This window comes from Aquarana catesbeiana, linkage group LG03 (genome assembly GCF_042186555.1).
Source record: "Aquarana catesbeiana isolate 2022-GZ linkage group LG03, ASM4218655v1, whole genome shotgun sequence".
Classification (NCBI taxonomy): Eukaryota; Metazoa; Chordata; class Amphibia; order Anura; family Ranidae; genus Aquarana; species Aquarana catesbeiana.
The window spans coordinates 389,512,548-389,531,693 of record NC_133326.1 but is presented as its reverse complement, the minus strand read 5'-3'; the positions used below and the strand labels follow the sequence as shown (position 1 = coordinate 389,531,693).

Genomic DNA, 19,146 nt, shown 5'->3' with positions numbered 1-19,146 from the left:
AGGGAGTGACAGTGAAAGAGAAAGAATTTAAAGTTTCAGCTTTTGCCGACGATATCCTGCTCTCCCTGAGATCACCTAGAACTTCCCTACCGAATCTTCTTAAAGACCTATCTGAATTCGGCAAAATCTCGAACCTCAAAATTAACTACACAAAATCCCACGCCCTTAATGTCACTATAAGCCCAAGAAGTTTCCCACTGTCGGGAGTCATTCCCGTTCCACTGGGAGAAGATAGCAATCACCTATTTAGGAATTAGGATCCCCACGAACATCTCAGAACTCTACACTTTGAACCACCACGCGACACTTCTTAAAGTCCAAAAACACCTCAGAGAATGGGCAAGCTTGAATGTTTCGTGGTTCGGTCGAGCAGCCCTGATCAAAATGATTATCCTACCCCGACTGTTATACCTGCTTCAAGCGGCCCCGATTCTCTTACCAACCAGCTTTTTCTCCACCTTTCGGAAAGCATGCTCCTCCTTTCTCTGGAAAGACTCTCCACCCCGCATCAAATTTTCCCGTCTTACAGAGGAGGAATCGGTCTGCCAGACCTACATAAATATTATACTGCATGCCACCTAACCAGGATCGCATATTGGAATATCCATGCTTTTGATAAGGCATGGGTCTTCTTAGAAAAAAGCATTTTCGTCTCGACCTTTGCACCTTTTACCCTGGTTATCCCCGCACAGTTGGCCACCCCCTTATTCACCCCTCTCTCTTAGCATTTAAAAAGACATCTCGGAATGCAACTATCACTACTATCCCGGGCCCCCTGACCACGTTAAGAGGGAATCCTGCCTTCCCCCCTGGGGAGCTTACTTCTTTTTTGCGCAATGAATGGCCCTTCAGTTCTACTGTGATAATAAACCCATTCCCCTAGATAAACTTAAGACGATGTCTGTTTCTGCCTCGTTCTGGACTTCTAGACAAATCAGACACTTTTTTAGAAACTCAAGCACATCAGGCATGCTGGACGAGACCCTTAGTCAACACAAAACTCCACAACGACATTTGATCTCTCTCATCTACTCTTTCCTCTTGGAGGATCCAGCCCATTCCCCAGCCCCATCACAGGTCTCATGGAACAAAGAACTACAAATGCACTTGACAAATGATGACTGGACCACAATTCATGAATATGCTCATAAGGGCTCACTGAATGTAGCCATTCAGGAAAATGGCTACAAGATAGTCACTAGGTGGTATAGGACCCCCTCCCATCTCCATAAATTCTCTGCCGACATCCCTGATACATGTTGGCGTTGTGAGAGGGAGGTGGGTACTATGCTGCACGTATGGTGGACCTGTGAAAAACTTCAACCTTTCTGGAAACAAGTCCATGACCTCATTACTCATGTTACTACATTCTCCCTTGATTATACCCCGGCCCAATTCCTTTTACACCACACCTCTCTCCCTAGAAAAACTTACAACAAATCACTAGTCATGCACATGGTAAACGCAGCAAGGTTATGTATCCCTAAGCACTGGCGCTCCACAGGCACACCAACGATTAGGGAATGGTTCGAGAATAGCCATGATAAGGGATATGGAGGAGCTGATCCATATCTCTTAAGATAGAACACACAAATTCCCAATTATATGGGCTTGTTGGACCCACTTCACAACCACAGATAGATACCGCCAATATACCCAATAAAGGCTCTTGAAGAGGGCTGTGACGAACAGTTGGCGGGGGGGGGGGGGGGGTAGGGGGTGAAAAAATGAAAACATGATCCTCTGCCCTCAATCGCTTATTACGCGTGAATAACTGGAAAGATCGCCATGACATCCCTGGACGAGGCCCTTACGCAAATTTAATTTTGTTATATCCTGCTATCTGTACCATCTTTTTTTTTCCCCCTTCTTTAACGTCCTTGTGTGATAATGAAGTGTAAATTTAAGCGTGTCTTGTATGTTTACCTTGTATAAAATCTTTATGGGAAAAAAAAAAAAAAAACCACACACCATGCCCACAGCATGATGCTGCCACATGCTTCACTGTAGGGATGGTATTGGCCAGGTGATTTCCTCCAGACATCATTTTCAGCTTTCAGCACTCACATTTTGAATGAATGAACTAGTCATGCAACACTTTACCCATATGAAATTGGTGTCTATTTTTCCCCCCCTCACACAAATAGAGCTTTCTTTTGGTGGTATTTAATCCCACTGGGTTTGTTATTTTTTGCGCTATAAATGAAAAAAGACCGAAAATTTTGAAAAAAAAAAATTCAATTTTTCTTAGTTTCAGTTCTAAAGTTTAGCAAATTAGTAATTTTTCTTTATAGAATTTTGGCCAAAAGTTAGACTGCTACATATCTTTGGTAAAACAAACAAAAATAAAGTACATATTATTTGGTCTTTGCGAAAGCTAGAGTCTACAAGCTATGGTGGCAATCACTGAAAATTGATCACACCTGATGTATCGACGGCCTATTTCTTGAGACACTAACAAGCCAGGAAAGTACAAATACCCACCAAATGACCCCTTTTTGGAAAGCAGCCATTCCAAGGTATTTGGTAAGAGGTATGGTGAGTTTTTTGAAGTTGTAATTTTTTTCCCCACAACAAGATTTTTTTTTTTTCCCCCATAAAATTGTCAGAATGTGGAAAGAAAAAAATTTTTTTTTTTTTTCTTTTTACACAAAAGTCCATTTATAAAAAGATATTTCTAACACATAGCAAATATTACACTCCAAAATACATTCTGCTACTCCTCCTGAGAATGGTGATATCATATGTGAGACTTTTACACAGCCTGGCCACATACAGAGGCCCAACATTCAGGTGGCACCATCACACCTATTATACTTTTGTAAGGCACAGGTACCCTATGCTGGAACCAGTAGGAGGCTTGGGGAATCTGAAGATCAGCACAGAGGGGGAAATGAGGGCCAGGCCAGGACGTGGCTTAGGAGATCAAGGTCTAGAGAACCCTGCAACTCAGATCACCCTCGAAAAGGGATGAGACGTAACAGAGCCTCAAAAACTTCCTCAGCTGGAAAAATTAGGTATGCCTACCCCTACCCCCCTCCAGAGGAGCTCAAGAAAGGAAGTACCTGGAAGGGTATGCTAGCAAGCTGGTTCCTTAGCCCAGTACAGCCACATAAGATAGTTACAAACCACACCGACGGGAACTTGGTTGGGAAGACATCTCCATGAAATCGCTCATCCAGCCCCAACAGCGCAGGCATAAAACCACACTTTGCATAACTGTCAGGCAAAGCCCGTTAAGACCAGTCGCCCACAAAATGGAGGCTCAGGATGTATGATCCATTAAACAAAGCCTGCTCGGGTCTAGCCTAGGGAGTTAATGGATGAAAATACCAAACGGGACACCCTGCACTACCTCAGGGCTGCAACAGGCTATCACTTTCCCCCTTAGAGACAGTCAAGAGAGAATGTTTAATGCAGCTGCAGGGAGGTGGAAACCCAGAAAAACAAAACAAATGTAAAAGTTTGTGCCTGCCTGTTTCACGGTCCAAAGACTACCACAACAGTCTGTATGCATGCCAAAAGCACCACCACAAGATAGATAGGGGATTAATACTAACCACTATCCACCCGAGTCCAAGATGTCACCAGAGGCAACCTGAATAGCACTAGATAAAAAAGATTCACACAACTATGAGCAAGGTAACCTCACAATGCCTGCACAGGACAGCCGCCCACAGACCAAAGCTGGTGAAACAGCAGGTAGGACAAATAGGACCACCATAGAGGGAAGTGAAATCACTCAGTGCCACCGTGGTATACAGCCAGTCAAAGCACAGCCCATACTGCATAAATAACCACAGTAATACAACCCAGAGAACAGCGAGGGGAAAGGGGCATCAGAGCAAGAGAAAATCCTGCAGATTGTTGGTACTCAAAACAGGGAGACCCTCCTGATCCCAGAAGAAAGAGTCTAGCCGCCCCCCCCCCCCCCCCCCCAAAAAAAACCCACAAACAAACAAACAGGGGAGTGTGTAAGGGAGCCAGCAGGGGATACCAATGCAGTTACCACAACCAGTGGTAACAATAGCCCAGAAGAAGCATCATTAGCCACGCATGCATATATGGATCCTCTCCACTGCAACCAGGAAGCCTGTACTGCATTACAGAATAGTGAAGGCTCCAGACTGAACGTCACCATGCCGTTCCCGCACATTCTTAACATGGGCGTGGTGGTCAGATCCACCCACATGCTGTGTACAAGTGCAGGCCTGAAAGCGCTCACCAAGAAAAAAGGGGCACTGCCCTAGACCAAAGTAGCGGGCACAATAGCTAGCCCCAGTAGAACCATGGTGCGTACAGGGTTTATTCTTGGCTGGCCTACAATTTTTTTTTACCAGTGTCCAATTCTTCTGAAGGCAGCAGTATAATGCAAGGTGAAATATTTCCAGTGTCCCTCAATGGACAAGAGAAGAAAGTTATAGCAATTATACTGCCAATTTGATAAGCGTGCTAGGCTAGTTTCAATATTGATTTTTAAAACAAGGTTGAAGTTGCCCTTACAGTATTTGTTTTAGTTATACCTTAACCTTAGTGTTCTAATTCACCCAAGAAAAATGTTCAAAAAAAAAAAAGTGATGTAATAAATGGGGTATTAAAGTAAACTTCAGGCTTCAAAATGGCCATTTTAATGTGTACTGAAAAAAAAAAAAAAAAAATGCAACTTGAACACACTTTTTTTTTTTTTAAATTTAAAAAAAAAAAAAAAAAAAAAAAAAAAACACAACACCACAAAAAACACAAGACCGAGCCAAATAAGTAGATACCAAAATAGGTCAAGCTTTAAAACTGCGTGCACCCATGGAACGGCAAAAAGTTGATTTGACGTCACAAGGGGCGGGCTCTCTCTGGGTGATGTCATCAGATGGCCACGCCCCATGGCTATATAAGAGATACCACACAGTGAACTACAACACAACGGAGGAAGACAGCCACTGAAGAGCGGCTTTTTTTTATAGCGGGTAACCAGCAGCGAGAAAGAACACAGCAGAGGGAGAAGATGGCACAAGACAGCTCGGGGAGAAGACAGAAGCGGCAGGAGAGGGCGGTGGGAGAAGACAGCACCAGGAGAAGATGGCACCAGGAGAGAGATGGCAGTGGGAGAGATGGCGGCGGGAGCTATTGGTTTAACAAAAGGACTTGTCAAAAACCTGCTTTTGTTGTTATTTTTACATTTCACTGCTTTTGGAGGTGAATCAGTAGGTGCTTGGGGGGGCCCAATTCAAATCTTAAGTTCTGGCAAATATTCACACAAGTAATTTTTAGCCAGTTCAAGAGATTTTTTTTAAAAACATCTATATTCAGTTTGGTGTACAGGTAATACAAAACAAAGCATTTTTCACAAGCTTTACGAACATTAGGGTTCACTCCCTAATCTGTTGCCTCTTTAACCACTTGCCTACTGAGCACTTTCACCTCCTTCATGTCCAGGCCAATTTTCAGCTTTCGGAGCGATCACACTTTGAATGATAATTGCGCAGTCATGCAACACCGTACCCAAATTCAATTTTTATCATTTTTTTTTTTCACACAAATAGAGCTTTCTTTTTGTGGTATATAAATCACTGCTGGGATTTTTTTTTCTTCATTTAGCAAAAAAAAAAAAAAAAAAAAAAAAATTTATATTCGGTTATACAATTTTGCAAACAGGTAATTTTTGTCCTTCACTGATGTGTGCTGATGAGGTGGCACTGGTGGCCACCACTGATTCTGATAGGCAGCACTGGTGGGCACTGTTGGGACGCCAGCCGAGTGCAAAGGGCAGGGGGCACACGTGTTCAAGGGAGGACATTCATAGAAGCCCTCTCAGCAAAGCAAGCCTGCGCTGTAACCGTCATTTGGCTATAGCGCGGGCAGGAAGGTGTTACATAATACAGTATCTTTCACCCTCTCTAGCGGGACTATAGACACACTTGTAGGTTTCTTCCCAAATAGCAGCTAGTGAGCTATGCTTATTTTCTGTTTTTACATTTCTGCATTTGTATTGCTGCATTATCTGAAAGTTTATAGCACAGGGGTGACATACTTATGTATAATATGTTTGCCTTTTTTCTAAATATGCTTCAAACTTGTTTTAAAAAAACATGCTTTAAATAAATAAAATAAATGGGGGGAGGAAGGAAGGAAGGAAGGAGAAAAGGAAGGAAGGAGAAAAGGAAGGAAGGAGAAAAGGAAGGAAGGAGAAAAGGAAGGAAGGAGAAAAGGAAGGAAGGAGAAAAGGAAGGAAGGAGAAAAGGAAGGAAGGAGAAAAGGAAGGAAGGAGAAAAGGAAGGAAGGAGAAAAGGAAGGAAGGAGAAAAGGAAGGAAGGAGAAAAGGAAGGAAGGAGAAAAGGAAGGAAGGAGAAAAGGAAGGAAGGAGAAAAGGAAGGAAGGAGAAAAGGAAGGAAGGAGAAAAGGAAGGAAGGAAGGAGAAAAGGATGAGGATGGCGAAAAGGATGAGGATGGCGAAAAGGATGAGGATGGCGAAAAGGATGAGGATGGCGAAAAGGATGAGGATGGCGAAAAGGAAGAGGATGGCGAAAAGGAAGAGGATGGCGAAAAGGAAGAGGATGGCGAAAAGGAAGAGGATGGCATTTTACCTTGAATTCGCAGATAAACTCTTTCACAGCAGATGTATCCAGTAAATTAAGATACTCAAAGCGAGGCCGCGCCCGGCTATATCCACATCCCACAACATGCCAGTTGTTGTCCTTGAATTCTCTGTACACAGCACGACCCAATAGACCAGTTGCTCCAGTTATCAGTGCCCTTCGATTAGGGAAAAGAACATTTGCCTAGAACACAAAACACAAATCACACCATGATTCAGGAAAGTATGAAATGAACAGTGTGCCAAACAAAACAGAACACCATACACTGAATAATGAACGTTAATATTAAATCCAAACAAATTCTAGAATAAAAACACCACCATATAAAATTTAATCTGTATGGCATAAAGGGTTGTGTCCCTTTTTTATTGTACAATTCTGGTCTTTTTAAAGAAAAACATTTTAAAACACATTTTACATGTAGTTTTTTTGAATAAAAGATTACATTAAAAAGGATTTATTTAGGTTAATGTGAAATACTGTATACAAATGTCATATTTACCATTGGTATTCAGCAGGTGGTGAAGTGTTCAAGGTTATAAACCAGGATTTTTGCAGTGATCTACTGCTATGCTGTAAATAGACACCCAAATAGCAGGAAATCAGATTACACATAGCTGAATAAATAATAAAAATGACCAAAACCATTAACACTTCCTTTGCTAGCATTCAATCTTTTCAACTGACATTGCCAACAGTTCACACGTTCAGCAGAACAAATCCAGGAGGCTAAAGTTGTTTATTTTTATATGTAATGGTGATGGTGGGAACCCCTGCAAGGGCAAATGTTTGTTTTGTTGCGTTACTTTGACAATTGCATGGTCATGCAACACTGTACCCAAAGTAAATTTATATCATTTTTTCCACACAAATATAGCTTTTCTTTTGGTGGTATTTGATCACCTCTGCGTTTTTTTTTGCGATATACATGGAAAAAAAAAAAAAGACCACCATTTTGAAAAAATATAATTTTTTTAAATTTTCTGCTATAAAATGTTTTATTTGAAATCTAAATTGCTTCAATAAATTAAGGCCAATATGTATTCCGCTACATATTGTTGGTAAAAAAAAATCCCAATAAGCATATATTGATTGGTTTGCGCAAAGGTTATAGCGTCTGCAAACTATGGTACACAGTATCTCATAAAATTGAGTACACCCCCTCACATTTTTTGTAAATATTTTTATTATATCTTTTCATGTGAAAGCACTGAAGACACAACACTTTGCTACAATGTAAAGTAGTGAGTGTACAGCTTGTAGAACTGTGTAAAGTTGCTGTCCCCTCAAAATAACTCACACATCCATTAATGTCTAAACCGCTGGCAACAAAAGTGAGTACATCCCTAAGTGAAAATGTCCAAATTGGGCTCAATTAGCCATTTTCCCTCCCCGGTGTTATGTGACTCGTTAGTGTTACAAGGTCTCAAGTGTGAATGGGGAGCAGGTGTGTTAAATTTGGTGTTATCGCTCTCACTCTCTCATACTGGTCACCGGAAGTTCAACATGGCACCTCATGGCAAAGAACTCGGAGGATCAAAAAAAAAAAAAAAAATTGTTGCTCTAAAGATGGCCTAGGCCAGTGATGGCGAACCTTGGCACCCCAGATGTTTTGGAATTACATTTCCCATGATGCTCAACTACACTGCAGAGTGCATGAGCATCATGGGAAATGTAGTTCCAAAACATCTAGGGTGCCAAGGTTCGCCATCACTGGCCTAGGCTATAAGAAGATTGCCAAGAATGTGAAACTGAGCTGCAGCATGGTGGCAAAGACTATACAGTGGTTTAACAGAACAGGTTGCACTCAGAACAGGCCTCGCCATGGTCGACCAAAGAAGTTGAGTGCATGTGCTCAGCGCCATATCCAGACGTTGTCTTTGGGAAATAGACATATGAATGCTGTCAGCATTGCTGCAGAGATTGAAGGGGTGGGGGTTCAGCCTGTCAGTGCTCAGACCATAAACCGCACACTGCATCAAACTGTTCTGCATGGCTGTCATCCCAGAAGGAAGCCTCTTCTAAAGATGATGCACAAGAAAGCCCGCAGTTTGCTGAAGACAAGCAGACTAAGGACATGGATTACTGGAACCATGTCCTGTGGTCTGATGAGACCAAGATAAACTTATTTGGTTCAGATGGTGTCAAGCGTTTGTGCCAGCAACCAGGCGAGGAGTTCAAAGACAAGTGTGTCTTGCTTACAGTCAAGCATGGTGGTGGGGAGCGTCATGGTCTGGGACTGCATGAGTGCTGCCAGCACTGGAGAGCTACAGTCCATAGAGGGAACTATGAATGTCAACATGAACTGTGACATACTGAAGCAGAACATAATCCCCTCCCTTCAGAGACTGGGCCACAGGGCAGTATTCCAACAGAACAACCTCAAACACCTCTGCAAAACAACCATTGCCTTGTTAAAGAAGCTGAGGGTAAAGGTGATGGACTGGCCAAGCATGTCTCCAGACCTAAACCGTATTGAGCATCTGTGGGGCATCCTCAAACGGAAGGTGGAGGAGCGCAAGTTCTCTAACATCCACCAGCTCCGTGATGTCATCATGGAGGAGTGGAAGAGGACTCCAGTGGCAACCTGTGAAGCTCTGGTGAACTCCATGCCCAAGAGGGTTAAGGCAGTGCTGGAAAATAATGGTGACCACACGACGCGGGTTTGTTTACAAGTGATCGCTCCGTCATTTGACGGAGCGATCACGTGATAAACAGCCGCCGTGTGTACCAAGATGGCAGCTAGGCCGAAGCCGCGGCCTTCCCTAAGGCCGAGGCGGCGGTGCGCTCCGCCAAGCGCATGTGTGCATATATGATGTAAAATTGAATTTGCCAACAGTGTTGCATGACTACGCAATTGCCAGTTAAAGTGGCATTGGGCTGAATAGCAAAAACGTTCTGGTCACAAAAAGGGTAAAACCTTCCTGAGGTCAAGTAGTTAAAATAGGCGCTTCCTGTTGACATTTTGTATCTAACCAATATGGTTGTGAATGGGGCCTACTCCTGGGCAGCCAACAGCAACAGATCTGAAGACATTTTCAGCAACAGGTTATGTGATGTGGAACCTTCTCTGCCTTTCTGACCATTCTTTATTATACATCCACATTAACCTCTAGGCGCCGGCACCTCCTGGCCCTTTAAGAGTTTTTGACGCTGGGAGGTGGCTTAAGATTGTGACCGCTGCGATTGACTGTCACGGCAATCACGTGGTTCAAAAATTCCCAATCGCAAGGAGTGATCAGGAGTTTCTCAGTAAAGTGACGGTAACTGTGGCGGAGCTCACACCCTCAGCACAGGACCAGATTCCGGGGGCGCATATTTGCGTAGACACCGCCAAAGGGTTAGGGACCTTTTCACATAACACACATAAAATGTATCTTCATTGGCCTGCAATCCCGCGCTTTTTTTTGTACGTGTTTTTATGTGCATTAATTTGTGTTTTTATGCTTAAGGGGTTTTATTTATTTTTTTAAGGCTTATTTTCACTGACTCACATACTAGCACATTATGAAATACTTGGAACAAAGCCTTCCAGTGGCACGCTGTCACTGTCACTGCTGAGAGGGCCAACATCTTACCCCAGTCTTTCTTCCAGGTTCACAGGTTCCAGCTAGGTGATTGGCCGGAGCCGCGATGACGTCACTTATAATCTCTGTTCTCAGGTTATGCAATGGTGATAAGCTTTCCTATAGCAGATAAGTTATGTAAGGCTATGCAAATATCCTGTTCACTTCATTCTCAATGGCTTGTGGTTCTGGGCTGCTGTGAGTTTCTGTGCGCACTCACACCTACCCCTGATACTCAACACAATCCTTTCATTACTTGCAATTCTACATACTCTGTGCAAGTGGTATCTAAACACATGTTCATGGCAGATATCAACAACACCTGAAAAGCACAATACCGTTTTTCAATTATGCTTCTTTCACGCTGAAAGCACCGGCTGTTAGCAGTAAAGCGGCGATCGTATTAGCGGCGATTTACCGCTGTTTAATCGGTGCTTTTGCGCCGCTTTTCGGCCGCTAGAAGGGGTTGAAAACTCCTGTGTTGCGGTGCTTACGACGTGCTTTTCAGGCACTTTGGCAACGCTGCCCATTCATTGCAATGGGCAGGGGCGTTTTCGCAAAGATGATGCTTGCAGGACTTTTCCAAACGTCCTGCAAGCGCACCGCCCACGTGTGAAAGCACCCATTGCAAAGAATGGGAGGCAGTTTTCAGGCACCATTTCTAGCGCTAAAAACATCTGAAAACTGCCTCAGTGTGAAAAGAAGTCTTAGGAAGGCTTGAAGCAAGCTTCTAACAAAGTTTTGACTTTGCAGAAATCGAAACTTGGCACAACAAAACAAACACTCCCATCATATTCCACAATACAATGCAAGCACAAATCAAAAAAAAATAAAAAAAATTGTGACTTGCAGTGTTTCCTGGAAACCCGAATGCTGTTGCCTAAAAAACAATTGTGGTTCCAAAAGAACACTGTAAGCACCCTCTGCAGTCGTGTTTATGTACATCAGCTGACAGCTTAAACTTTCATAAAGCAGAAAATGCTTACTGGATCATGAGAAAAACATTAAACCTGTCACAAAGCAAACAGAAAAGGACAACCTGGCGTGGAAGGGGTAGAAAAATAAGGAGATCACTTAGCAACACCTCAAGTGCCCCAATTCTGCCTTGGATCTGCACTTAAATACCCTAGGACCCCTAAAACCTAGAATCTGGGTTCCATATTGAAAGTAACTAGGCAAGCTTTATGATCCGTGGTGCTGGTCCTCCCCCTCAACATCGGAAATACCTTACCAGTGGCCAGACGGGTTTATTTACTAAAGGAAAAATCAGACTCCCATTCTGCATAGAAACCAATCAGCCTCTAACCTCAGCTTGTTCAATTAAAGCAGTAGTAAACGCTGACAGTAATACCACATTTAAGCAATATATTACTCAAATTAGTTGATTTCAATAAAAAGCCGCTATAGTATGCTCCAAAAGTGTTCTAAAGAGATCTGTGATCGTGCCAGCTTGTCCTTTCATCACAATTATGGTCTTCAGTTTTTGTGCAGTGCTTTATTTCCACCCATATGTTTCCCTGGCCATAATCCCAGGTATGCGCATTATTCCCCTCATCCAAGTCTCGTTTTCGTTTCTGGTTACTACAGAAACCTTGTGCAGTGAATAAGAGTCGATCCTGTTGCTGCCTTACTCGAGAAGGGGACACCGACAGTAGGAAATGACGCACCCCCAGCATTTTTCCCGGCAGCATAAGCTTGCCAGAAAATTAGGGTGAACGGCGCATGTGCAGGTGACGTCATTTAAAAGAGAAAACGACGATTACTCGGAAAGGAAGCGGGAAAAAAAAAAAAAGTAATGTAGGATATACTATTGCCCGCTATTAAATGGGTATACAACCGCTTTAAAAAAAGTTTCATTTATTTATTTTTTGCTAAAAATAGCAAACATGTTATACTTACCTGCTCTGTGTAATGGTTTTGCACAGAGCAGCCCAGATCCTCTGCATCTCGGGTCCCTCTTCAGTGATCCTGGCCACTCCCTCCTGTTGAGTGTCCCTACAGCAAGCAGCTTGTTATGGGGGCACCCGAGCCGAGTCACAGCTCCCTGTGTCCAGTCAGACACGGCCCTGCCCACTCTCTCCCCTCATTGGCTCACTAACTGATTGAAAGCAGTGGGAACGAATGGTGCTTCTCTGCTGCCTCAGCCAATGAGGAAGGAGTGTCCCGGACAGTCGAGTCACTTGTGCAACATCGCTGGATCGAGATGGGGCTCAGGTAAGTATTAAGGGGGCTGACGAGGGCCGCTGCAATTAAATCTTAAATGCATTAAGATTAAAAAAAAAAAAAAAAAAAAAAAACCACACCAACCTTCTGCCTGGCCACCACAGGCTCATAAAACATCTTCAGCATCGTCCAGCGGATGTTAAATGCTCCCTTAACAAACAGAGGTGGCTCTGGAGCTACCTATATAGAGGGCCAATGTAAACCAGAAGCCCAGTAGGCAAAATCTGGCCCACCATGCCATCTCACCTCTCCTGCAGCTGTGACATCCCTCACACCTCTGCCCCCATCTAGTCTCGGGAGAGGGAGAGAACTCCTCCTACAAATCCTGCACCTCTCTTTGCAGCTACAGTATCCCCAGCCCTCTTTTGTACCTCCTCCAGACCCTGCACTTTTTAATTCCCAGCTCCACCTTCAGCTCCTTCCCAGCAGTAGCACAATGTAAGGGGGGGTGCAATCTGATGTAGGTGAGGGGCGGCTCCTGACCATGGCAGAACCATGTTCTGTCTGAGTAGTCTCCAATAAAAAGTTTCTTGTGAAGGATACTGGTGGTGTGCAATCCTCCTTTAAAAATTGCATCATCTGCTATAGGGGTGTGAGAGGAGCCCTGGGTGTTGGACTAAAAAGGTTTGCTTTTGCCGCATGTTTTTTGGGTGATGGAGACCAGCCCCGCACTGTATAGAGAGGAGAGTATTTGTTTAGTTAGCGCCGAACGGCAAGGATTTAATTTACTGGTTTGTTTTTTGTTTTTTTGTTTTCTTTTGCAAACCTCCTGCAAATAAACCTTGCATCCACCAGTTTTTGTTTGAAGAAAGTGCCCGTTTGCAAACTGTCATTCAGAAAAAGGTGATCCCCACAAATTATACATATAAAAAATTTTTTTTTTTTTTTTTTTTAATTAACGTTTGGGGGTTCTAAAGGAGGACTCCAGCCTGAGCTCTTTTGGCTGGGCATCTCTTACGTGTCACAGAAGTACAATTTGTTTTGCATTCCTGTGACCCATTTTTCAGCAGAGAGCGGGCTGGAATCCGCTTTCTGCTGACATCACAGAGTCAGTCCAGGCACTGCATTATCCCGACACTAAAGTCTGGATCTGCCAGGTGCCTGGACTGACACCCATTTCAGGCTCTCTGCTTGGGAGCCGAGAGACCTGAACCATCGGCGATGTTTGATCGATTGGGTTTCAGTGCAGACGCTGGGGACAGACGCAGCATCGGACCCATGCTGCATCCACCTAGGTAAGCAAGCATTAATCTGGGGAAAAATAAAAATGGACTTAAGAGAAGAATGTGTTTAGGGAAAAAAAAAAAAAAAAGTTGAATTTTAAACTTGTAAGCAACAAGTGCCAGAAAAAGGCTTAGGTATGAAGGGGTTAGGGCTGGGTTCACACATATGTGATGTGGGAACCAGCGCAATTCCTGTGCAGATTGCTGGATCGCATGTCACTCGCAGGCAGTTCACATGGCCCTCTACATTGACACCCGCAGTGGTTCACAAAGTTAATGACACCCCCAGATTGGTTTGCAGATCGCCGTGTGAACTGTTAAAATAGTACAGGAATTGGATGGCTTAGGTGTGAACACCCATGTGATCTGATTCCAGTGCGTACCAAAAAAAAAAAAATCCTGTACCATTTTGGTTTGAATGCAATGCAATTTCAGCAATACAGTTTGAATGGTTGAATTTGCATTGCACAGACATCGCATGCGAAGTGCACAGCAATGCAAATCACATGCAATATCTGATCACACCAGTGTGAACCCAGACTGACCTATATCACTGCTTGCTTCTAGCCCAGGAGAGATGATCTGATGGGGGACCACACCCCCCCCCACTCACCATTCTGCACCCCAATCTCACACACCCACCAACTATTGTACAGCACACAATCACACACACACACACACGTGTATGTGAAGAAGCTGAGGTCAGGTGCCTGTCCATCTCACAGTCTGTGCCCCATACACAGTGATCGGTCCTCCTGTAAGAAGCAGTGCGGCCTAGGTGTAGTGCCATGCCCGCTCCCCTATCCAGGCGGCCCCGCTCGTACTCCGCCCCTCACCTGCACCACTTGCACATGACCCGGTCGGAATCGGATCCTTAGATCGAGGTATCGGCCCTCCATGGATCTCTTCTTCTTCTGTCCTGCAGCGACCACGACCCGGACCTTGACAAGCACAACTGCACAGACTGCGGATGGGCGTGGCTGCGCATCCGATTGGCGGAGGATAAATATACAGCTCCACACTGACCTATCAGAGCTCGAGTTGCGAAACGTATGTTGTTATTCAGCTGCACTCCCTGACCCCGGCTCGGTATGGGGACCAATAAACACGTGACGTCACCCCCGCTATATGTACACTGCCTGCGCCTGTCAGAGCTTAGTATATAGGAAAAGAGTAAACACGATGGGACACCAGGCACCGCTTTCTGGTGAATTCAGGTTACACACAACTCTGACCACTAAATGCTGAAGTTATTGCCCTTTAAGAGCCCATTCAATCCACGTGCAGTGCTTTTCTTTTGCACCAAAAAAGCATGGAAAGTTGGTTATATGGTTTCCAATGGCATGGTTCACACCAGCGCAGCGCTTTTCAGTTCGTGAAAAAAAGTACAACATGCTTTTTTTTCTGCACACAACTGTACTGGAATGCGTTAAACGCATCAAAAAGCGCTAAAAATGTGTGTGCAGAAAACACATGATTTTTTGATGGGGGGGGGGGAGCACTGCACTGCATGTGGAGTGAACTGGCCATAAATCACATTTGGAATAAAGGCTTAGTTCACTTCTAGGCCTGATTCACACATATGCATTTTTTAGTGCTTTTTGCTGACATCTCAAGTCTCCCATGAGGTGCGGGAGACTCACAGTTCTGCGGCGGTTCCCACACACCCACAAGCTCCTCCCAATCTCCCGGGAATGATCGGTGAGGCGGGGATCAGCTGTGAACACCGATCTCCTTTGTATAGATTTTTAGCTGACAGCCGCTTCTCCTTCTCTCCCTCCCGCGGCTGTCAGCTAAAAAGCTATACAGGGAGATTGGTGTTCACAGCTGTCCGCACCGATCATTACCAGCCGTTTCCTGTGTGCTCCTCTCCCGGCCCCCTCCGTGTCCTTCTCTGCCCCCCCCCCCCCCCGTCGTCCTCCTCCACCCCCCCTCGTCTCCCACATCTGGCTCCTCTCCTCTACTCTACTCTCCCACCGGCTGCAGGGGGGTGGGGGTTGGGGTTGAACTGTCAGAAACTGGACACAGCAGGGGCGGACTGACCATTCGGCATTGTCCGAGGGCCTGGGCCAGTAGGGGGCCCCCCATGAAGACGGTGTGAACGGATGCAGCTAATGAGATGCGATAGTGACAGATTGCCCTCCCATGGTCGCTGAGATCCTGGGGGCCGGGGCTCTAAATAGCCTGCACTGACATCTTTGTGAGTGCGACAATGGATGGATTGGCTCTTCTCCGCTGAGAGACAAAGGAAAGCATGGCGAGCCTCGGCCATCACAGCCACCTACTGTACATACAGCCACCTGGGACATGAGCAGTTGTGGAGATCATAGCGGAGCTCAGAGGAAGGGGGGGGGGGGAGCAGGCAGGCACACACTTCTCCCTCCTGATGTACCTACAGAGCATCACCTGCAAGTCCCACTAGTCAGCCCACGACCGGTGCTTGGCTTGGGGGCAGTAGGACTTGGGGGCATTAAGTTATACAAACAGGGCAATTGTAGTGCTGGAAGAAGAGGTGAATGGGGCAGTAGGTAGGTCAGTGAGGATGAGCGCATGGCTCCCCCTAGCTGTGGGGCTGGTATTACTAAGTGTTGGGAGTGCTATCCTACATCACTTGGTCTTAGCCATATAGTAATATTTTACAGCACACTGATAGTTGATGGAGACGCCCTCCCTGCTCCTCCTCTTGATCTCCCTACCATGCTGTAATACTGCTACTAGTGCCACCTGGCCCAGATCCCTTCTCCTCCCCACCCTGGGCCCAGCCTTTCCTGCTCATGTCCCAGGTGGCGGGAGATAAGTGGCCAGTGATGGCCAGGGCTCGGCGCTGCTTACCCCTGGATGTCAGCAGGGAGAAGGAGAGTCAATCTGCCCCATCCTCCCACTCTCTGAGCTGCCAGTGAAGGTTAGGGAGAGCCCCAGGATCTACATCAACTGAGGGAGATCTGTTACTACCAAACCTCAGCCACTGTGTCCATGCAGGCCACTATTTTTGATCATGGGGCCTCCTACTGGCCCCGCCCCTGGTTGACACCCACACCACAGCCCATTCCCTGTACAACATTAGGAAGGAGCTGGGTGGGTGTAGCGTGCTGCCATCATCAATTGGATCCAGGAAAGGAAAATTACAGCAAGTATTTGATACAATTTTCCATTTTTCCTGGCAAGGACATGGCAGACCAAGGGGCAGACTGAGCATTCAGGCACTTACTATATATACTGCCTGAGGGCCTGGTGCCAGTAGGAGACCCCATGAAAAAACACATGTAATGTTGGCAATGCAATATGTAGGTGGGACTTTGTCTCTTCCCCATTCATCTTCAGTGCTCAGAAAGGGACTGGGGAATCTGTGTCCTCAGTCTCTTTCTCTGTCTCAAAGGGGAGATGTCAGGTGGTCGGTTTATGTGTGCAGGGGCAAAGAGCGTGGTGGCACAGTTACCAACCTGTCAGTCCCTAGTCAAGACCAGGACCAAGTTGACTGGGTTCCCAATCATGTGACCACTCTGACAGCCATTTACAATGGTTACCAGATCAGAAAGCCCACCTTCATTCATTCACCGTAGCAGGATGACTGCAGGAGCCAATCATCCCAGCATACAGGACTGGCCTGTCTGTAAGCAGAGATGCGCAGTGCAGTTTACAGTCCAGGGATCACTGTAAGAAAGCAGATATTATGGGTATGTTTTATTGCATCCCAGATAGCAAGAAATTGTGCTGCAAGTTTGAAAAGGTCTTGCTAAGCGATTGCTAGACTTGCCAGACTTCACAAGTTTGTACAATTGCAGCAAGTCTGCATCGCATGACTCCAGATCAACTTTCTTTGCAAACATTCTGCAAATCTGTTGCAAGTTCTGGTTCATGTTGTGCAATAGTCATCCCACCACAGGGGTCACTGTGGCTGAATTTCCATGCTGTAGACTCACTACTGCAACTTTGCACTTGCTAGAGACTTGCCACGCAAATTTGCTACAAATTGGAAAAGTGTCAATTAGAACTTGTGCTTCAAGGGCTCCGCAGATGTAGAATTTGTCAGTGAAAATGTGCAGCAAGTTAAAGAGGAAGTAAACCCTGGTGGGTTTTACTTCCTCTATTTTCCCCTGCAAAATAAAAGCATAATGCATACTAGCCCATTATGTTGCACTTGCCTACAAACGAAGCCTGCAATGTCCCCGCTGATGGCAGCGTCCATCTTCACCCTTCTTCCTTCCTGGGGCCGTGGACTACAGCTCTGTGACCGGTCGCATGACGTCACTCCCGCACATGTGCGTGGGAGCCGCTGGTCACGGCATGCGCCGATGTCGGCACAAGCGTATATGGTAAACATCTCCTAAACCGTTCAGGAGATATTTCCAGTACCTACAGGTAAGCTTTATTATAGGCTTACCTGTAGGTAAAAGTGATGTAACTAGGTTTACAACCACTGTAACCTTCCCGACCAGCCACTGCAGTTATACTGTGGCAGGTTGGCACTGCTGCACGAGCCGTCGTAGCTGTAAGTCTTCTCTTTAAGACGCTGTAGCAGGAGTGCCCGCAGCGATGACCTCCGGGCTCCCACGATCACTCAAGACAGAGCGAGAACTGGGATCTGTGTGTAAACACACAAATCCCGGTTCTGTCAGGGGAGAGAAGACAGATCGTGTGTTCCTACCAAGTAGGAACAACGATCGTTCTCCTCCTCTAGTCAGCCACACTCCTCCACAGTTAGAAACACACATAGGGAGCACAGTTAACCCCTTGATTGCCCCCTAGTGTTAACCCGTTCCCTGCCAGTGACATTTATACAGTAATCAGTGGCTATTTTTAGCTCGGATCGCTGTACAAAGGTCAATGGTCCCCAAAAAAAAAAAAAAATTAAAAAAATAAAAAAGCCATAAATCTATCCATTTTGTAGATGCCATAACTTTTGCGCAAACCAATCAATATATGCTTCTTGCGATTTTTTTTTTACCAAAAAAAAAAAAAAAATTATAACATAATATATATACATACATACATACATACATACATACATACATGTGTATATACACACACAAATATATACATACCTTTTTTTTTTTTACTTTTTTGGGATATTATAGCAAAATAGTGTTTTTTTTCAAAATTGTCACTTTGTTTATAGCGCAAAAAATAAAAACCGCAGAGGTGATCGAATGCCACCAAAAGAAAGCTCTATTTGTGGGAAAAAGGTCATAAAATTTTGTTTGGGTACAACATCGCACGACTGCGCAATTGTCAGTTAAAGCGATGCAGTGCCATATCGCAAAAAGTGGCCTGGTCAGGAAGGGGGCAAATCCTTCCGGGGCTAAAGTGGTTAACAGACTTACAATTCAAGACTGCCACAAATTTGTGGCAAATTATCTGGGAAGTCTCTTCTGCAATAAAATGCAGTTCTGCACACAGTGTATCATAGCAAAACTTTATTTCCGCTTCAAAGCAGATCTCCACCCTAAATAGTATGTTGTGCTGCCCTGCCTCCTCCCCCTTCCTCTCTTACAGATGGATTTTTTTAAGTGATTTATTTTTGCTTCAAATTAGCACTTCTGCAAT

General features: G+C 45.0%; 1 protein-coding gene across 3 annotated transcripts in view; it reads right to left on the bottom strand.

The window, feature by feature from the left end:
* Positions 1–19,146, bottom strand: part of MAT2B (methionine adenosyltransferase 2 non-catalytic beta subunit) — a 113,083-nt gene that overhangs the window by 65,702 nt on the left and 28,235 nt on the right. The window contains exons 1-3 of one of the 3 annotated variants that reach the window (XM_073620698.1): positions 14,439–14,593; positions 7,093–7,163; positions 6,579–6,773 (exon numbers count right to left, since the gene is read on the bottom strand). In XM_073620698.1, coding sequence (XP_073476799.1) covers positions 6,579–6,773; positions 7,093–7,095 — 198 coding nt within the window. In that variant the 5' untranslated portion in view covers positions 7,096–7,163; positions 14,439–14,593. Of the gene's footprint in view, positions 1–6,578; positions 6,774–7,092; positions 7,164–14,438; positions 14,614–19,146 lie in introns of those variants that run through there. The other 2 variants (XM_073620695.1, XM_073620697.1) reach the window with 2 other exon arrangements.